Source organism: Ranitomeya variabilis, chromosome 1 (assembly GCF_051348905.1).
Source record: "Ranitomeya variabilis isolate aRanVar5 chromosome 1, aRanVar5.hap1, whole genome shotgun sequence".
NCBI classification, from domain to species: domain Eukaryota; kingdom Metazoa; phylum Chordata; class Amphibia; order Anura; family Dendrobatidae; genus Ranitomeya; species Ranitomeya variabilis.
Window position 1 is genome coordinate 232,070,899 of NC_135232.1, and position 21,401 is coordinate 232,092,299.

General features: G+C 47.1%; 1 protein-coding gene across 1 annotated transcript in view; it reads right to left on the minus strand.

Annotated features, from left to right (window-relative positions):
• DHX37 (DEAH-box helicase 37) overlaps positions 1–21,401 on the minus strand; it is an 84,167-nt gene that overhangs the window by 21,298 nt on the left and 41,468 nt on the right. Inside the window, exons 13-20 of the mRNA XM_077293262.1 lie at positions 15,215–15,282; positions 14,682–14,820; positions 14,427–14,503; positions 14,101–14,333; positions 13,810–13,921; positions 13,085–13,191; positions 6,149–6,337; positions 4,609–4,733 (exon numbers count right to left, since the gene is read on the minus strand). Of these exons, the coding sequence (XP_077149377.1) occupies positions 4,609–4,733; positions 6,149–6,337; positions 13,085–13,191; positions 13,810–13,921; positions 14,101–14,333; positions 14,427–14,503; positions 14,682–14,820; positions 15,215–15,282 (1,050 nt within the window). The remainder of the gene's footprint in view (positions 1–4,608; positions 4,734–6,148; positions 6,338–13,084; positions 13,192–13,809; positions 13,922–14,100; positions 14,334–14,426; positions 14,504–14,681; positions 14,821–15,214; positions 15,283–21,401) is intronic.

Consider the following 21,401-nt stretch of genomic DNA (forward strand, 5'->3'; position numbering starts at 1 on the left):
AGAAATAAAAAACAACAACAAAAAAAAAAAAAACTTATATACAGGGACAGTTATTCCCATAAAATTACTATAGCCACTAGCAATATAGTCTCATACATAATATGAAATATGTAATCAACCAAACATATTAGTAATGCCTCAGGAACACTTCTTCATTTTTTTACATAGGAACTCAATCTCTTAAGTCATTATTCAGACAAGGCCTATAGGTAAGAGCACGGAATCTACACCCTTTTGTGCAGATACAGTATCGTTTTATACAGAGAGAAAGCGCTGGAGATAAAAATAGTGGCCTGGGCAGAGGACTGTATCGCCGATTACTCTGAGTATATGGGTTTTTATTCATTTCCTGTTTATCAGAGGTGGAAGTGGATGTTTTAGCCATAGATTAACACCAAGCATTGTCAGCTCAGTGTGACGGATTCCCGCACTCCTGTGGTGACCACAGAGGTCACCATTCCGGATAAGCATTTCTTGTAAGGAAAGAATTGAATTTTTGTACTCAAAATCCTTTCCTCGTCTAATACATTGGGTGACACAGGACTGTGGGAATACACTCTGCCACTAGAAGGCTCGACACTAGCTAAAAAAAAAAAGTGTTGGCTCTGCCCAGTGAGTATATCATCTCCTTAGACATGAGGCAACTAAAAAGCTAAACATTAACTTGAGCCAGATAAACTTAAAACAAAAACAATCTGTAACCAACATGACCTCAACCTGGGAAGAACAGCACATAGGCCTGTAACACCAGGAATAGGATGGGAGCGGTGTCCCCCAATGTATTAATGAGAAAAAGATTTAAAGGCAAGTACAAAAATCCAACTTTCTCGTTAATAGCATTAGGGAACATGAGATGTCCTAAAGCAGAGGTGTCAAACTGCATTCCTCGAGGGCCGCCAACAGGTCATGTTTTCAGGATTTCCTTGTATTGCACAGGTGATAATTTAATCACCTGCACAGAATGATTCCAGCACCTTGTGGAATGCTAAGGAAATCCTGAAAACATGACTTGTTGGCGGCCCTCGAGGAATGCAGTTTGACACCTCTGTCCTAAAGGACTCCCAATAAGTGGGAAAAAGCAACAGGTAACAACGCAGACATTCTAGTAGCCAGTGGCCTGAAGTATCCTATGCCTCAAACTGCCATATGCAGAGGTCACAGAGCAGAACTTGTCAAACCTGATGAAGATGTGGATGGAGGCCCAGAAACAGCCTTGAGGGCTTAACATGCAAGGCTTGATGCCTTACTGCCCTATTTGAATGAGCATCAACCCATAAAGACGGTCATTTGCCTTTGGCCCAATAGGCTTCCACATCACAGGCGTGATTCAATTCGAAATGGTTGTCAAGGAGACCAACAGGCCTGTTGGCATCAGGGATCACAAATAGAATCTAAAATGTCAAAAAGGTTTCAGGATGGATAATACTGGTGATGTCAGGATTTGAAGCGTTTCACCTGGGGAGTTCCAGGACAGGTCATAAATGGCTGAAAACATATGGGAAGAAAACCACTCCCTGGATTTGGAGTCCTGTATCTCAGAAACGTAAGTGGCCCAGTTTATCACACAAAGAATGTAAACTGGGACATGGAGCAACATCCAGATAAGAATCTTGGTGGTTTTCCCTATGCTGCAAAGCTTCTGGTGCCCTCCTGATTTTTTTTAGGTATGTTATTGGTCTGTACTTGGAAAGAGAGGTCCTTGAAAAGAGGACCAGTGAGAGAAAGACATAAGATGGACCTCAGTTCCAGTAGGTTGATCTATGGTGGACTTCCTTCAGATAGCCATAAGTAAAGAAATTCTCCACGCTGGTCTCCCATTCAAGGTAGAACCAAGCTCACTCTTGCTGAGCTTTCAAATATGGGAGGGATCATGTCAGTGAGGCTGCTATGATTGTCGAATGCTCCTTGAGACTTGTGTTGACAATCACCTGCCATTGAAGGATAAAGGATATCCGGCCAGAAGAAAGCAGACCAACAACCACTAAGGTCTGTACAAGGAGCAGGAAGTAGGATGCGATGATTAAGGAGCCTACTGATGTGTTTCAGATGGAGCATGAAGAACAATATCTCCAGTTAGACACTGCAACTCAAGAGGGGAGAGATTCTGGTGGGGAAAACCCACCCAGATGTCTAAAGTCATGTCCAAAAATGTCATGAGCTGGGACGACGTCAGTCTTTATTTCTGTTGGTTGATTATTCAACAAAAAAAGTAATCCAAGGATTTGCCAATTCTCTGGCATGGAGGAGCGCTGTTAGGGAAGCGACCACCTTGGTGAAGACCTAGGTGCTGTTGTAAGCCGGAAGGATAATGTGACAAATTAGAAATAGAACCAGCAGAGAATCGAGGAAAACGCTGGTTGAACTCATGCATGTTGTTGTATGCCTATTGGAGAGGGATTCTCCTTGTTTTAGTGATGTAATAACAGACTAACAGATCAGAGGGTGTTCCATGCGACATCTTCATACACATGCCAAGTAGCTGAGCCTGTTGAAGTCCAGGATGGTCTTCTAAGCCGCCCTTCTTGGGAACTGTGAACAGGTTGGAATAATATCCCTAAAAAATGTTACTCCTTTGTAAAGAACATGATGACTTTTTGTAGTTAGTTTGAAAAAAATATAAGCACGCAAGGAAGAACCCTTCAGAGGAGCTGAAGGAAAAATCTGTTCCTGAGCTAAAGATATACCACCTTCCTGGTCTCGTGAGCCATTCAAATCTCTCTGAGGGAGTGATGCAAGTTATAAAGACTTCCTTTACCCCTTTCCAACATATGATGTACAGTTACATCATATGCAGGCTCCTTTACTTTGATGTGGGATCGCAAACCAAAACCGCACATTTCATGGTGGATCATCTGCCTTTAACAGCCCATAAACCCCATTGGTTTTGGAAGGCAGATAATATTCGTTCTTAGTGGCGTGCTTGATGATGTCATGAGAGCACTTCATCAAAGTGCCTCAACTTTTTAGTGGAAGGGAGTCTGAGTTAGAGGTGTCCCTCAGGGATTTTGACCAGGCGGTGAAAGAAGGCGTCATCCAGTGTGGTTCTGTCCCAGCAGAGGGCAAGGGAGGATGAAGAGGAGTTGTGAGATACCATCCTATGTCTCATGTGAGAGCTTCCGTGGGGAGGTGCAATAGATACCTCAAATGTTACTACAGAGGGTGCTGATCGAGCAAGACCATACTCACAGATAAGCTTGGCTGGCAAGTGCTCCAGGGAAACAAACATCTATATGGAGAGGCCTGAGTAAAAGAGCTCACACCTGAGGGGGATGTGCACGGTTCTAGGTGGGTGGGAGGTTCAGGCACAAGGGCAGAGAGAGCACGCTAACATCAAGGCAATTTGTTTGCAGTTACGCTAACAAAGTATGTAACCAGCAAAATGAGGGCTGATTAGATGGGGGTGTTTTCAGGTAAATGACTTCGGAACTTGAAAAAACAATGTACATAGGACCAGAAGAGTGCCTACCAGTACCCTGGGTTACTGGATCCAGAAAACCACAATTACACAAGGTGCCAAGAGCAGAGAGGCGGCTGGATCTTTGGTCCAAATGGAACTTGCAACTTGTTTAAAGGAAGGTGGCCAGGGCAGGTGAAGATAAGCCCCTTTGAGCATGCAGGCACAGCCTGGGACAAAAGCCTGAAAAACCAAACCCTTTTATAAAAGTGCGCAAAAGCGCTTATGTGCTGCAGGAGTAAGCCCACTCTCCGATTGCCCCTTAGCCTGGGTGCTGGGACTGCGGGAGGTTCTAGGCCGTGTGGAATTAAAGTTGGGACCTAGCTGCATGAAGAGTCGGGGTCTTAATTATTAAGGTATCCCAGCCCCAAGGCACCCCCCAGCAGCGGCAGTCCGGAAGTTAGAAAAAAATCCCCTCCGTTCAGAGGAGGGTGTGGGGAGGCACAGTGGGACCACCAAAATTCATCGAATAATAGGTGCACAAAGGCGCCAAAAGAAGGAAAATAGCCGCAGAAAGCAGTAAAAGAAGAAATAAAGTCAGGTAAAGGTGGCGAAGACAATGAAGATATTCCAGGGGGAAAAGAGGAGGGAATCCTCAGGGAAGAGATGACCCAGCATAGGAGGGGGGTTAAAGAGAAAGGAGACCCCTAAGTGAGAAGTCCTAACTTAAACCGGGGAGTGGTGAGAGTAATCATGAGGGGATTATACTCGCCTATCCGTCGTCTTCGGACACCCAGTCACCCCTTCGGTACTCTCACACTGTTGTGGGGACATCAGCACTCCACTGCGGAAGCTGCAATGGTGGACGGGTGACAGGCGACAAGAGAGAGGTCCTTTTACTGTGGAATGCACGGTTGGGCCTTTCCTGAATAATAACCTAAAAGTGGAAGACACCATACCATCTAGGAGAAAACCAAAAAAAGGGAGAGGAAAAAAAAAACATGCACAAGATCTGATACAGCTCATGTCTGTCTCCTTCGGTGAATAGGCTTAAACGGAGTTGATTCGTGTGCAAAGAGAGGGGACATCACATCAGGCAAGCAGGGCGTATATCCACGGTCCTGTGTCCCCAATAGTATTACTTGGACACAGAACATCTAGTCATAAATAAACATGCAGCTACCTAATTATCACATAGTCCTCCAATCGCATACCTAGCATAACCATAAGATCACCAAGGTTTTGTGCCGGGCCCTGTCCTGCCCATATCTTCTGCATCTGCAGCACTCGGGCTTTCTTGCCTTTTAATACTACATTCTCTTCATCATTAAGTGCAGGTCTAAAAATAAATAAATAAAATCATATAACATTCCTTTAAGCTTATTACTGAATCATCCAGTAGAGAATCCTTCGCTCATATGCCACTACATCAACCCTGTAGGTAGGCTTTGCTGACTTAGGGTACCGTCTCACAGTGGCACTTTTGTCGCTACGACGGTACGATCCATGACGTTCCAGCGATATCCATACGATATCGCTGTGTCTGACACGCAGCAGCGATCAGGGACCCTGCTGAGAATCGTACATCGTAGCAGATCGTTTGGAACTTTCTTTCGTCGCTGGATCTCCCGCTGTCATCGTTGGATCGGTGTGTGTGACACCGATCCAACGATGCGTTCGCTTGTAACCAGGGTAAACATCGGGTTACTAAGCGCAGGGCCGCGCTTAGTAACCCTATGTTTACCCTGGTTACCGTCGTAAATGTAAAAAAAACAAACAGTACATACTCACATTCCGGTGTCCGTCAGGGTCCCTCGCAGTCTGCTTCCCGCTCTGACTGCCGGCCGGCCGGCCGGAAAGTAAGAGCAGATCACAGCGGTGACGTCACCGCTGTGATCTGCTTTCACTTTACGGCGGCACTCAGTCAGAGCGGGAAGCAGACTGCGAGGGACCCTGACGGACACCGGAATGTGAGTATGTACTGTTTGGTTTTTTTACATTTACGACGGTAACCAGGGTAAACATAGGGTTACTAAGCGCGGCCCTGCGCTTAGTAACCCGATGTTTACCCTGGTTACCCGGGGACCTCGGCATCGTTGGTCGCTGGAGAGCTGTCTGTGTGACAGCTCCCCAGCGACCACACAACGACTTACCAACGATCACGGCCAGGTCGTATCGCTGGTCGATCGTTGGTAAATCGTTTTGTGAGACGGTACCCTTACAAGCAGAATCTTGCTAATGTTTATAAAGATTAAAAGATTACAGCACCTCACTTATCACACACGATATACAAGATATTCCGTTATCTTCCATGTGTAAAGAGCAGAGGACCTTTATAGTTGTAAAAACATTCTTAGAGCAAAGGGCATTACATAATCTGTCTGGGCAAGGTAAGTCACTGCGCACACACAATAATAGACAGAAATGGAGACAGAAAAAACATGGTGTCTAGTTTGCTAATAATATACAAACTCTACTGAAAAATTAAATAACTGAAGCCATTAATATATTGAAATAATAATCTAGAAGCTATATATACGGATACAAAGTTAGGAAGATATTCCAAAATAGAATTGATAGCTTCCCACGGGCTCATCTAAAGAACCAAAGTAAATGGAGTGTTAGTTTATCATGCACACTGCTCCATTCATTCACATTGATTCTCGCGATCTGGGAGCTATCCCCTAATTCTGTGGATATGGGATAACTTGCAGACTTGGTACGTTTTAAGAGTGAAAACGATGCATCACTTACCTGTCCAGCTCTTCAAACAGCTCTCTGACAGTCATGGCGGCCACAATAGTGATGACGTATGGTAAACAATCATACTGCTTTCCAAGAGAAAGCATTTTAGCATATCGTGGTGCAACCGGAAAAGATGCCATTGTCCTTCCTAGAGGTGAAATTGGGCAACTGAGTTTAGCTTTCTGCATGGCTATTAGTCTGTAGAAAAATGAATATTTTCTGTTAAAACTTATTACAAAAAAAATGTAATCTTTTGATGGCCATAAACATTAAAGAGGGTTTCCCACGGTTATAACCTCACAGGAAAAGTGATTTGTTTCAACAGTAGAGGGGTCCTGCAAACCCTGTTTGAATGGCGCAGTGGTCTCGCATGTGCGCTGCAACACTATTCATTGTCTATGGGAACAATGAAGAATAAAGTGCAACTATTGTCCACACACTGTCTGATATTACAGCTCAATCAGATTTAACTAAATGTGACTGCTCTGCCATACCAAGGAGTGACGGTGTTTGTGGAGAAAAAGGAGATTTTTGTGTACTCACCGTAAAATCTCTTTCTCTTAGCCTCTAATTGGGGGACACAGGACCATGGGTGTTATGCTGCTGTCCACTAGGAGGCGACACTATGCATAATCTGAAAAAGATTAACTGTGGCTCCTCCTGTGCAGTATACACCCCTGGACGGCATCAGCCTTCTCCAGTTTTGTGCAAAAGCAGTAGGAGGAACGTAACATGAATAACATAATTATGCCTGTAAGAAGGCAACTATGTACGAGCTCAAGAAACAATATGAGAACTCAACAGTTACAACAGCCCGGAAAGGGCAACAGGGTGGGAGCTGTGTCCCCCAATTAGAGGCTAAGAGAAAGAGATTTTACGGTGAGTACACAAAAATCTCCTTTACTCTGTCGCCGCATTGGGGGACACAGGACCATGGGACGTCCTAAAGCAGTCCCTGGGTGGGAAGCAATGGACGAATATTGTGCAGACAGGCCCGTACACTTAGGGCACCGCCGCCTGCAGGACACGTCTACCCAGGCTCGCGCCCGCTGAGGACTGGGTATGAACCCTGTAGTGTTTAGTAAACGTGTGTAAGCTAGTCCAAGTGGCTGCCTTACACACTTGTTGTGCCGAAGCCTGGTGCCGAATGGCCCAGGAGGCCCCTACCGCCCGTGTAGAGTGTGCCGTAATGCCGGCTGGAAGAGGAGAATTCTTAAGGCGATACGCCTCTTGTATGGTGGATTTGATCCACCTGGCAAGAGTAGCTTTGGAAGCTGGCATACCCTTGTGGCCACCTTCCAGAAGGAGGAAAAGGGAATCAGACCTCCGGAAGGACGCAGTCCTAGACACGTATATACGCAAAGCCCTGACAAGGTCAAGCGTATGCAGAGCCTTCTCCACTCTATGAACCGGAACCGGACAAAGGGATGGTAGTGAAATTTCCTCATTGAGGTGGAAGTCGGACACAACCTTCGGGAGGAAGGATGGGACCGTACGAAGAACTACCTTGTCCTGGTGAAATGCCAGGAAAGGCCGTCTGCAGGAAAGTGCTGTCAGTTCAGACACCCTGCGTAGCGAGGTGATTGCCACCAGGAAAACCACCTTCTGGGAAAGAAGGCGGAGCGGGACCTCCTTAAGAGGTTCGAAGGGTGGTTCCTGCAATGCTGTCAGGACCAGGTTGAGGTCCCACGTTTCTAGTGGTCGTCTGTAGGGGGGAACCAATCGGGAAACCCCCTGAAGGAAAGTCCTTACTTGCGGCTTGGTAGCAATGCGCCTTTGGAAAAGCACTGAGAGGGCTGACACCTGGCTCTTAAGCGAGCCCAAGGACAGCCTGGCCTCCAGACCCGATTGGAGAAAACCAAGTACTTTGGGTATGGAAAAAAGGGAGTGGGATCTGGCCACGAGATTCGCACCAGGTAAAGAAAGCTTTCCAGGTACGGTAATAAATCTTGGCAGAGGCTGGTTTCCGTGCTCTGATCATGGTTCCAATGACATCTGCCGAGAGCCCTGCCTGGGTTAGAACCCAGGTCTCAAGGGCCACGCCGTCAAATTGAGAGCCCCTGAGTTCTGGTGGTAGAACGGCCCTTGTGATAGAAGATCGTGGCGGTTGGGGAGACGCCAAGGGGCGTCTGCTGTGAGTTATACGATGTCGGCGTACCATGTGCGTCTGGGCCAGTCTGGTGCAATGAGGATGGTTGGAACTCCCTCTTGTTTGATCTTCCTCACCACTCTGGATATCAGGGGGAGAGGTGGAAAAATGTACAGAAGCTGGAACTGGGTCCAGTCCTGAACCAGAGCGTCTGCTCCGAGCGACCGCGGATCGTGTGTTCTGGCAATGAAGTTGGAGACCTTGGCATTGAAATGGGATGCCATTAGGTCCACATCCGGGGTCCCCCAGCGGAGACAGATCTGTTGAAAAATTTCGGGATGGAGAGACCACTCTCCCGAGTCTATTCCTTGTCGGCTGAGGAAGTCTGCTTCCCAGTTGTCCACACCCGGAATGTGGACCGCCGAAAGAACCGACCCTGTGTCCTCCGCCCAGCGGAGGATATGTGACACTTCCCGCATCGCCTGGGTACTGCGGGTCCCCCCTTGATGATTCACATATGCCACAGCCGTGGCATTGTCCGACTGTATCCTGATGTGAGAGGCTGCCAGTAAGTGATGGAAGGCCCTCAATGCCAGTAGGATGGCACGAATTTCCAGGATGTTGATGGGCATGGTCGCTTCCGCTGGGGACCACTTGCCCTGTGCCCTGTGGTGTAGGTGCACCGCACCCCAACCCGTCAGGCTCGCGTCGGTGGTCAGGACCTTCCATTGACCTGAGAGAAAGGATTTCCCCTTTGCTAGCGAGGTTGGCTTGAGCCACCAGTGCAGGGACCTCCTGGTTGACGACGTTAGCTGGAACTCCCTGTCGAGAGAAAAGGGATTCCTGTCCCAGGACTTGAGAATGGCTAGTTGGAGAGGTCTGAGGTGAAACTGGGCAAATGGGACAGCTTCTATTGCCGCTGCCATCTTGCCGAGAACTCTCATGGCAAACCGGAGAGATCGAGGGGGTTTGCGGAGGAGGGTGCGAACTGCTAGTCGGAGAGCCAGTGCCTTGTCCTTGGGAAGGAGCACTAGACCCCTGGAGGTGGTGAATAACATTCCCAGGAAGGTCAGGGACTGACTCGGGGTTGGTGATGACTTTTGTAGGTTGATTAACCAGCCCATGCGACTGAGAGTATCGGTTGTGATTGAGACGCTGAGCTCGCAGTCCTTGAAGGTGGGAGCCTTGATGAGTAGATCGTCCAGGTATGGAACGACTACTATGCCTCTGGAGTGCAGGACGTCCATGGTGGCTGCCATGACCTTGGTGAACACTCTGGGAGCCGTGGCGAGTCCAAAGGGGAGAGCCACGAATTGGTAGTGGTCCTGGCCTATTAAGAACCTGAGAAACCTCTGATGGGCAGGTGCAATGGGTATATGCAGGTATGCGTCTTGTATGTCTATGGAGGCGAGATATTCTCCCTTCTCCATGGACGCAATGATGGACCGAAGGGACTCCATGCGGAAATGACGGACCCGTACATATTTGTTGAGCTGTTTTAGGTCTAGTATGGGCCGTACACTGCCTCCTTTCTTGGGAACTACGAACAGATTGGAGTAGAACCCTCGGAAACGGTCGGTCGTGGGTACCGGTACTATGACTCCTGATTGACAAAGCGAGGAGACCGCTTGGTGGTAGGCTCGAGCCTTGGCTGGCGGTTTTGGGGGGACAGAGAGGAAGAACCGGTCCGGTGGGTTGGAGGTGAAGTCTATTTTGTATCCGGAAGACACTAGTTCCGTGACCCACCTGTCTTCTGTAATAGGCAGCCAGACTTGATGAAAGAGCAAAAGTCGGCCGCCTACTGGTGTGGTGTCTTCCGGAGTCCGTGAGTCATGAGGAGGAGAAGGTCTGAGATTTTCCTCCTCTGGGCTTAGACTGGCCTGCTTTTGACTGCCAGGTCTTGTCCGACCTTTGCGTCGATCGTGAGTTGTCCCTGCGTGGGGAACGGTTACGATTTTGTACTGGACGCGAGACGGACCAGCCGGAGGAATTCCGAAAGGATCGGAATCGAGTTTGGTTACGCTTCTTGTAAGTGCGTTTAGGTTTCAGTTGGGGAAGAGAAGTACTCTTACCCCCTGTGGCGTTGGATATCATAGTGTCCAACTGTTCACCGAAAAGTCTCCCACTGAGGTAGGGGAGGTGCGTGAGGGACTTCTTTGAGGCTGCGTCCGCTTTCCATTCCCGCAGCCAGAGGATACGCCGAATCGTGATGGCGTTTGATGCTATCCCCGCGACTCCCCTTGCTGAATCCAGAGCTGCATGGAGCATGTAATCTGCTACAACAGCAATTTGAACCGCTTGGTCCGACAGTTCAGGAGCGGATACTTGGAAGGCTTGTAAATTGTTTGCCCAGGCCAGGATGGCCTTGGCAGCCCAAACTGAGGCGAACGCGGGAGCCAGGGATGCCCCTGCAGCCTCGAAAATTGAACGAGCCATGCGTTCTACCTGCCGGTCTGCTGCGTCCCTTAGGGTTGAGCTATCTGGCAGTGAAAGGAGGGTCTGTGCTGCTAGCCTGGAGACTGGGGGATCCACTTCAGGTGGATCTGTCCATTCCTTGGTGTCCTTCTGTGGGAAGGGGTACCTCGCCTCCAGATATTTGCGATTAGCGAATTTTTTCTCAGGCTGTGAGAGCTGTTTTTTAAGGATCGCCTTAAACTCTGGGTGGTTAGAAAAAACCTTAGGCGGCTTCAGAGGTCCTTCAAAGGAAATCTGATGTTCTGGGGCCTCTGGTGGCGGATCAGAAATGTCCAGCACCCGATGGATGGACGATATTATGTCCTCAACTAGCGCTGTATTGCTAGGAGGGATTGGGATCAGGGACCCCTCAGTTTCTCTGTCTGAGTCAGAGTCGCAGATGCCTTCCGAATTCTGTGTATCACTGAGGCGTCCCCTGCTGGGTGAGCTGGGGAGGAGGCCTTCTCTGGTTGGGGATTGCGGAGATCTGCATTGTCTGTCCCTGGAATGGGACGGTCTAGATGACCTGGAGCAACGGTGTCTCTCCCTAGAGGGGGATGACCGTGTGCTATGGGATGACGCAGATGGACTTGATCTATGGATCCGCTTGCGTCCTGACCTAGACGTGGATGTGCCAGGGGCATCTTGTTCCTGAGTCAAGCTCTCCCGTTGTTGGGTAACGGTCATAGCCGGGGCATGACCCTGCAGAGCCTGAAGCAATGTGGAAGTTAGGTTATCTATAGACTGCGTCATAGATTGCGATAACTGAGTAGCCCATTCCGGTGTGGCATTAGACACCGAGGCATTGGCATGGGCTTCTTGAGGCTGTGACACAGTAGTTTGTATACAGTTCTGACAATGCGGGTACGTGCTGCTACTGGGGAGAGCGGTCCCGCAGGCTGTGCAGAATGCATAATAGCAGTTCTGCCTGGTTCTCTTAGACCTTGAGCCCGGCATAGTGCACAGAGTGCAGAAGTGCTGCCAGCAGATGGACCTTACAGGGGTAGAGAACCTACAGGGGAGCCTTATAGGTAATATGGATTCACAGCTGAGTAAAGATAACCCAGCTGTGATCTTACCCCACCAGTGTACCCCTAGGTCCAGCGCCGAAAATCCACAGTCCTGTGCCCCCCGGAGACTGGCTGCCTGGTCCTGCAGACCGGGAGATGCAGGGTTAATCTGCAGCCGAAAATGGCTGCAGAGACAGAGGAGAGAGGAGGAGAAGGGGGCGGAGAGCTGGAAAAAGGCGGCAAGGCTATAAAAAACCCGCCCTTTCTGTCTCGATCCGCCCCTTGTATGACACTGTAGAGTGTCATATTTGTCATCCGGGGGGCGGGCCGGGGGGCGGAGAGGAGGCTGCTGCTTCAGCTAGGCCGAAGCCGGGGCCTAAATTAGATGCCTGAGGCCCAGAAGGGCTCCAGGCCGGCGCGAAAGTCCGGGAGGGGGTCGGATCTGAACCGGACCCCTCCAGATTTGAAGGCAGGATGGCGGTGGGGCTATAAGCGGAAGGGGGAGCCCGGCTGGGGTCCCCCTGAGGCAGTATAGAGCTGGTGCTGCCGCAGAGACAGGGACGCAGGGAACCCTGTGTCTGTATGTGCCATGCCTGCCTGCACTCCCCCCGGCCCCAACAGGAGCCCGCAGCTGGGCTGGGGTCCCTGGATGCAGGCGCAGTGTGCTGGCCCATTGCTGGGAGCTGTAGGATGCTGCCTGTACAGGCCTTACCTGAGGTGTCTCAACCTAATACCCCCAGAGGGGGATAGGGAGGGTGCTTTTGTCACACACCTTCAGGGGCCTTTATCCTCGCCTCGACCTCAACCCAGAAACCAAAAGGAATTGGGGAAGGAGGGGGGTCTCGACTTCGAACCAACACCCGAGAGGTTGGGGAAGGAGCAGCATGGGGAATAGCCATCTCAACTTCAACTGGGCACCCCATAATAGGGGGCCGAGGAAGGAGCCATGCCGGGGGTCTCACAGGAGACCCTCTTTTCTTCATCTGTAATCCCGTCGGAAAACGGGAAACGGAGTAAAACGGAGTAAAAATCTTTAGGTGTGCCTCCTTTGCGACACTAAGCAAAAACTGGAGAAGGCTGATGCCGTCCAGGGGTGTATACTGCACAGGAGGAGCCACAGTTAATCTTTTTCAGATTATGCATAGTGTCGCCTCCTAGTGGACAGCAGCATAACACCCATGGTCCTGTGTCCCCCAATGAGGCGACAGAGTAAGGCAGACTTCTGACTCCTAATGACAACCTCCTTAGACATTTATTAGTGTGTGTGATTAATATTAGCTGGATCGAGCAACAATGTAAGGCAGTCAAGTCCATATAGTCCGCACACAAAAAATTACTGAACGTATAAGCGCAGAAATACCATTGCAGTGAGTATCAGTTACATGGTCCCACCTGCCAGTTTTCGGGGGGTCCTGTAATGCGCCAAGCGCAATTAATAACTCCTCTGCTGCTATCAAAGCATCAGCTGAAGGTGGTGTGGGAAAAGGAAAGTTTACTACCTATAAAACAAAATCAATAGGTAAATTATAAAATGTACAACATCTAAACTTGTCAGAGGACAATAGCTAGCCGTTCATCACATAGAACTAGGCTGTGCACTATTGTGTCCTCAATCACAAGTGGAGAAGATGCTACGAGACAACCCTATCGGTAATATCCTGAGACACGCCTGCTTAAATATACGTTTTCAAGACAAAAATACATTTTTTGCAATTCAGTTTCAATAAAAAATGTGACACTTTGGCTTTTAAAGGGTTTGCTTCCCTGCATATTCAACTTTGATGTAGTCTGTGGTCATAAATCAGCTGAGGAGCAAAAAACAGACAGATAAAATAGTTAGAAACTTTTCCATGGTACAGCTCACTGAAAAATTCTCAGTTAACCCATTCTGCAGTCAGCAATAGACAGTAAACACAAAGGCCAAATGGTGCAAAAATTCTATTGAAACCCAACTGCAAAAATTATTTTTGACTAAAATACGTTAGTAAGAAAAAAAAAACAAAACAAAAAAAAAACAAATTGCCCTCAAAAGGTGGACGACTCCTTAAAATGTCTATTTCAGAGCATTAGTTAGCATCTGAACATAATAATACAAATCAGTAGGATTTTTCTCTCACCTTCTCAATGTTCAAATCTTTCATTTGAAGAACTAAATCTTCTACAGGGCGTCTGGTTATTTCAGGTTGTGAAAACTGTTCAAAATCACTGAAGATGGCTGAAGAGTACAACCTAAATGCGTGAGGAATGAGATATTGGGGTTATACTAATCCCAAAATATCTCAAGAAACAGAACTACAGTACAAAATGACATGACTGAAAATACTGGGATTGTTTAATGGATACAAGCTGAAAATAGGAGGATTGATCATATTCACAGACATGAAGACGTCGGTGGCTGAGAACGTCACCTGTAGCAGTGGCCGGGCTCCGTACGTCCTGCTCTTCCTGCTCTCTGATCAGCTGAAGCTTGTGAAGTCCAATCCACACGGAAGGAGGAAACACCAGTGACTTTATCATAGTATCTTTTCTTAACTTTTCCACAGTCAACAACATATTTTATCCCGGGAATAGTAAGAGAGGTTTCGGCTACATTGGTAGCCACAACGCATAATCTAGTACCACTCGGAGGAGGGCGAAAGACCTGCATAAAAACCACGAGTCCAAGTATAAGACATCAACCAAAGACAGTATGACTTGTATATTAAAATAAATTTTACTTTAAGAAATCAATTACCTTGGCCTGCTTTCCAGGAGCCAGCAGGGAATACAATGGTAACACATAAAGAGGGAGGGAGGAATCTGATTCTTGAGCTAGGGAAAATAAAATAGAACACTTATACAATTATTGCCTAATTAGAAGTTTAATTACAAAAATAACCCTGTTAAAGTACCCATGTATCTAAAATCTGGGCCATTTTCCATAGAAGCCATTATGAATGCACTGACACTCATAATGCATAACACAATCAGAAATAAGAGCAATCGATACCTTCATCTGATCCTGCGTCTCCTAAATCCAGGTCAAAGTCTGACCCCTCTCCCTCTTCATCTCCACCAGCCTCTCGGTCTTCATCCCCTTCATCCATGGGCAAAGCAGAATAATTGTCCAAGCTGATTTTAGGCAGGTTCTAAATAAAAGTACAAAATAGAAAAACGTACAGACATTACAAGAAATGTGCTTGTAATCACAGAGAATAAAGTTGCAATATAGGGTTGCCAGGCTAATTCTGATGACCCAATCATGGGGTCGGTCATCATTATAACATCGGTGGAGCCCTGACACCCCACTGGTCAGCTGCTGAGAACTGCAGCTCAGCTTGTGTTCAGGTGATCTGCAGCGCTCCGCAGCCCTGGGGATGTTCTGTCCAGCTCCGCTCATGGTAACAGCAGCTGATTGCTGGGGGTGCCAGGTGTCAGACCCCGCAGTCTTATATTAACAACCCATCTTGTGGATAGGTCATTATTACTAGCCTAGACACACCCTTTAAGTTTGTTTTGCTTCCAATATAAAAAAAGTTCCACCTTCTTTCTTTTTGACTTCTTAAATTCTTTCAGAGCTTCAGCATCCCGGGCATCATCGTCATTTTCAGCTACAAATGAAAAATAAAGTTTGACCCACCACTTCGTAAAATTACTAAAAGCACATTTTTAAATATTTAAAATACGTGTTATTAATTTTGTAAATTAATTTAGTCAGTCTATGCGTGAATGAAAATGATCTAATAAGCAATGAGTAAAGACTAGGTTAGTCAGCATTAAGAAATTATAGGAACTTGTTCACATGCCACTTCATGCAGGAGTAGCATTGGCATCAGAGCAACAAAAGTAACTTCATAAAAAAGTACTTCCATGGAGGCTGAAATAGACAGGGGAAGTACATACGACAATTCTGGCTACAAAAATGGTAATTCAGAGGTTAAATGAGTGGTCTCAGAAGAGCCGTTATTGGCATATCAATAGAATAAGGCATAAATGTCTGACCGATGCAGATCCCACCTGAGCAAGGGTCCGCGATCTGGAGACAGATGTTGATCACTGCTTTAGGACCTGCACTTATCAAGCATTGATGGCTTATCTAATTGACTTGTATTAGGCCACGTTCACACTTTGAGGCGTCCCTCTGCGGGTTCTCCCGCAGCGGAATTGATAAATCTGCAGGGCAAAACCGCTGCGGTTATCCCTGCAAATTTATCGCGGTTTGTTCCGCGGTTTCCGCTGCGGGATTACTCCTATACTATTGATGCTGCATATGCAGCAATATGCAGCATCAATAGTAATGTTAAAAATAATAAAAATTGGTTATACTCACCCTCCGATGTCCGGATCTCCTCGGCGCTGCACGCGGCGCTCCGGTTCCAAAGATGCTGTGCGAGAAGGACCTTCGTGACGTCACGGTCATGTGACCCGGGCGTCATCACGGTCATGTGACCGCGACGTCACCGCAGGTCCTGTTCGCACAGCAACCAGACCGGCCGGCCGCGTGCAGCGCTGAGAGGTGAGTATAACATGATTTTTTATTTTTATTCTTTTTTTTTACCCCAAATATGGTTCCCAGGGCCTGGAGGAGAGTCTCCTCTCCTCCACCCCGGGTACCACCCGCACATTAACCGCTTACTTCCCGCAACATGGGCACAGCCCCATGCGGGAAGTAAGCGGTTCAATGCATTCCTATGGGTGCAGAATCGCAGCGATTCTGCACAAAGAAGTGACATGCTGCGGGTTTTAAACCGCTGCGTTTCTGCGCGTTTTTTCCCGCAGCATGTGCACAGCGGTTTGCGGTTTCCATAGGGTTTACATGTAAATGGAAACGCTATGGAAACTGCTGCGGACCCGCAGCATCAAAATCGCCACGGTTCCGCGGTAAAAACCGCAAAGTGTGAACATGGCCTTACTTACCAGGCTGCTTGCATAGGCAGAAAGCAGATAATTAGTGGTGTGGGTGGGGTTATACAGAGCTCATGAATATGGAGGACTGCAGAGAAGTTTTCGGGAGTTTCCTGCTGATAAAACATTGATTTTACCAAATCTACAACAAGTAGCCCAGTAAGTGATACATCGCTAGAATCAGGGTCTCTTGCCACAATTGCAAAGCATGTTATAGAGACAACCTGGTGACACATTAACTTTAACGTCTCACGTCAGAAGACCCCTTTAAATCAAGCTACGGCATGTCTTCTGCAAAGTGGGGCATTGTCCCATTAATGTTCAGACTTGTTTAAACAGAATAGCCCAAAATACTTTATACATCAAAAGCTCTACAACTTTCTATGTACTTTATGACAGATTTATCAGAGCTTCTACACCATAAAACTGTCGTAAAACGCTTTAAGATATGGCAAACTTGGAGCTCCGCAATCATTTTGTGGCTTTTGAAGTTTTCACACCTGTTTACAGAAGCTTCCCCATAAAGGGAGGAGCCTGGACAGGGGAGGGTGTGGCTACATCTACCGATAAAATTCAGCAAACGTGCAGGCGTTGCAGACACCAGAAATGTTACTCCAGTCCATGACCAGACTATCATTTCTTGTGAGGCGTACACCCCTGAGAAGATGTACTGAACTCCTTAAGTGTGGTCTGCCTCTTAGGCCCATAACGTTTTGAACGCAGCATATGTTCGCTATTGAGCGCAGGTAAATCCACGTGTTCACTAGTGTTGAGCGATACCTTCCGATATCCAGAAGTATCGGATTGGATCGGCCAATATTCGCCGATATCGATACCAATGCAAGTCACTGTGACAAAAGTATCGGAATTAAATAAACCCTTTCTTTCCTTGTAGGTTCATTCTACATGAAGGAAAACAACTAAGAATAATGTAGGATGTATTGGGGGAGGTGGCGGAGACATTAAAGGCATAGAGGTTTAGCCCAATCAAATGGAATAGCAGGAATTAATTTTTTTTAAAGACGTTCGGAGTTACCAAGATATTGACTATGTTAAGATTTTTTATATTTTGTCAGATATTTATGTTTCACTACTTCCATGCTCTTCACCTTCTTTTTAACTTCTCCCACACTTTCTTCATCATCTTCAGAAGCAAAAAAGCTCCTCTATGTACTCTTATATACTGTTTTTCCACAATCTAGCAGGATACGGATGGAAAGCCACTAATAGGATAAATTTGAAAAAATGTGCAGCAGGCTGCACTAATTGCAAAAAAGGACAATGGAACGGTATGAGGCAGTGACGCACCCTGAGCTGACTACAACCGGCTGTGGCAGCAGAACAGACTACAGAGCGAGCTACACTCACACACAGACCGTGCAGACAGCCGTAAACGGCGCTGCAAGGCCAAAAAAAGCTCCTCTATGTACTCTTATATAGTGTTTTTCCACAATCTAGCAGGATACGGATGGAAAGCCACTAATAGGATACATTTGAAAAAAATGTGCAGCAGGCAGCACTAATTGAAAAAAGGACAATGGAACAGTATGAGGCAGTGACGTACCCTGAGCTGATTACAAACAGCGGTGGCAGAGTGAGCTGCACTCACACAGAAACCGTGCAGACAGCCGTAACTGGCGCTGCAAGGCCAAAACAAGGTTCTCACACAGCGGTTGCTAAATTACCGTATATACTCGAGTATAAGCCGACCCGAGTATAAGCCGACCCCCCTAATTTTGCCACAAAAAACTGGGAAAACTTATTGACTCGAGTATAAGCCTAGGGTGGAAAATGCAGCAGGTACCGGTGAATTTCAAAATTAAAAATAGATACTCCATACCGTTCATTATGGCCCCATAGATGCTCCACATAAAGCTGTGCCACATATAATGCTCTGCACCGTTCATTATGGCCCCATAGATGCTCCACATAAAGCTGTGCCATATATACAATGCTCTGCACCGTTGCCCCATAGCTGTGCCATATATATAATGCTCTGCACCGTTCATTATGGCCCCATAGATGCTCCACATAAAGCTGTGCCATATATAATGCTCTGCACCATTGCCCCATAGATACTCCACATAAAGCTGTGCCATATATACAATGCTCTGCACCGTTGCCCCATAGCTGTGCCATATATATAATGCTCTGCACCGTTGCCCCATAGCTGTGCCATATATATAATGCTCTGCACCATTGCCCCATAGCTGTGCCATATAGTGCTCTGCACCATTGCCCCATAGCTGTGCCATATAGTGCTCTGCACCATTGCCCCATAGCTGTGCCATATAGTGCTCTGCACCATTGCCCCATAAGCTGTGCCATATAGTGCTCTGCACCATTGCCCCATAAGCTGTGCCATATAGTGCTCTGCACCATTGCCCCATAGCTGTGCCATATAGTGCTCTGCACCGTCCATTATTGCCACATAGCTGTTGCTGCTGCTGCAATAAAAAAAAATAAAAAAAACATACTCACCTGTCTTGCTTGCAGCTCCTCGGCGCCATCTTCCCGGCGTCTCTCCGCACTGACTGATCAGGCAGAGGGCGGCGCGCACACTATATGCGTCATCGCGCCCTTTGCCTGAACAGTCAGAGCGGAGAGACGCCGGGAAGATGGAGACAGCGCCCGGCGTGTGGAACGAGGACAGGTGAATATGTCATACTTACCTGCTCCCGGCGTCCCGCTCCTTCCCCCGGACAGCTGGTCTTCGGTGCCGCAGCCTCTTTCTCTATCAGCGGTCACCGGCACCGCTTCATTAGAGAAATGAATAGGCGGCTCCGCCCCTATGGGAGGTGGAGCCGCCTATTCATTTCTCTAATGAGCGGTCCCACGTGACCGCTCAGGGGAAGAGGCTGCGGCACCGAAGACAGTGTGACAGGCAGGGGGAGCGCCAGGATCGCCGGGACTAGGTAAGTATATGCCAGTGCTCACCCGCCGACCCCACCACCGATCATGACTCGAGTATAAGCCGAGAGGGGCACTTTCAGCCCCAAAATTTGGGCTGAAAATCTCAGCTTATACTCGAGTATATACGGTAGCCTGGGTAAAGCACAATGAAGCAAATCGCTATCTCAAACTATCCCTCAGTCAGAACACAGCGTCCTGTCCCTAACTGAATTCACAGCAGAGTGAACCCAAAATGGCGGCGGTGACTTTTATAGTGCATCATGACATCATTTCAGCAGCCAATCGCAGCCATGCCAGTAGTTACATGCCTAACATGCAGAACAGGATGTGCCCACACTTCTAATGATTCCTCATTGGCTGAATTCTGGCTCTTTTGAATTATGGGAACTTCCGATTCCGGTATCCTATATACTGAAAGTATCGGAACTCGGTATCGGAATTCCGATACCGCGAATATCGGCCGATACCCAATACCTGCGGTATCGGAATGCTCAACACTAGTGTTCACTGAACCATGCGGATTTATGGAATTCAATACATTCCTATTGATATAACTCACAAAAATTTGCCCTCAATATGATACCCCATAGCCAGGGGAACAAATACCACTGAATACATACTACATGAATCACTTTTTTTTGGAAATTCTACTGTATAGTAAACCCCAAAACAAGTGGTACTTTTAGAATAAAATATTTTATTTAAACATGAAAAGTTAAAAACCAAATGAAAAAAAAAACCAAAATAAATCAAAAAAATGCAAGTTCCGTAAAAGGAGGGACTACACAGCCATAGGAAAGCCACCAATAGCCTACAGCGCTGTGGTATGCTGTGCAAACCAATTATCTATGACACTGTGAAATATCGTATGCACAGTTGTGAAGAGGAGCTAAATAACAGATTGATTCCAACTCAAATACTAAGTCCAATACAAAACCATCATAAACTATGCTAATAATATTGTCTAACAAGTAGACTATCTTGGTATGGAAATGATATAAGCATAAATAGTGGTATAAGCCTAAATAAGGTGCATGGACTAGTGGCTGAAAAGTTCTAATACAAATGAAGCTCCATAAGGACAAAATAAAAACTACACTTTACCAGAGCGATGTGGTGTGGCTATTCCTCGGCGTCCCTCTGCCCCGACGCGCGTTTCACAGACCGCTTCTTCAGGAGGCGTGGTTTTTTATTGGTGGCTTTCCTATGGCTGTGTAGTCCCTCCTTTTACTGGAACTTGCATTTTTTTGATTTATTTTGGGTTTTTTTTCATTTGGTTTTTAACTTTTCATGTTTAAATAAAATATTTTATTCTAAAAGTACCACTTGTTTTGGGGTTTACTATACAGTAGAATTTCCAAAAAAAAGTGATTCACATTCCTATTGATGTAATTTCTGTTGTGAGACTAACGTCTCCACAAGATAAACAGACATGCTGCAGTCTGGAAAGACGCATCGCATGTCCGTCTCCGCGGGTGATCTGCAAGCATCTGTGCACGCATAGTAGACATAGGGTTTCTTGAAATCCCATCCACTATGCTGTCACAGCTGGCTTCTGTGGTTTGACGCTACATAAATATGCAACATCAAAACCGCAGCAATTGCTGTTCGTGGGCTTTACCCTTAATGAACTTGGCACAATGAACTCCAGGGAGCTCTTCATTAAGATTAGCATGGACAACACAGGTCTTATGAATCCGCCCCTTTGTGATTTACTTCACCACCTTCTCAATATAAGTTTGCACTCAATAGTAGAGAACATTCTTAGGCTACGTTCACATTAGCGTTGCGTCAGGCGCAGCCACGGCGACGCATGCGTCATGCGCCCCTATATTTAACATGGGGGGCGCATGGACATGCGTTGCACTTGCATTTTGTGACGCATGCGTCACTGTGGTGCATGCGTCAGGGC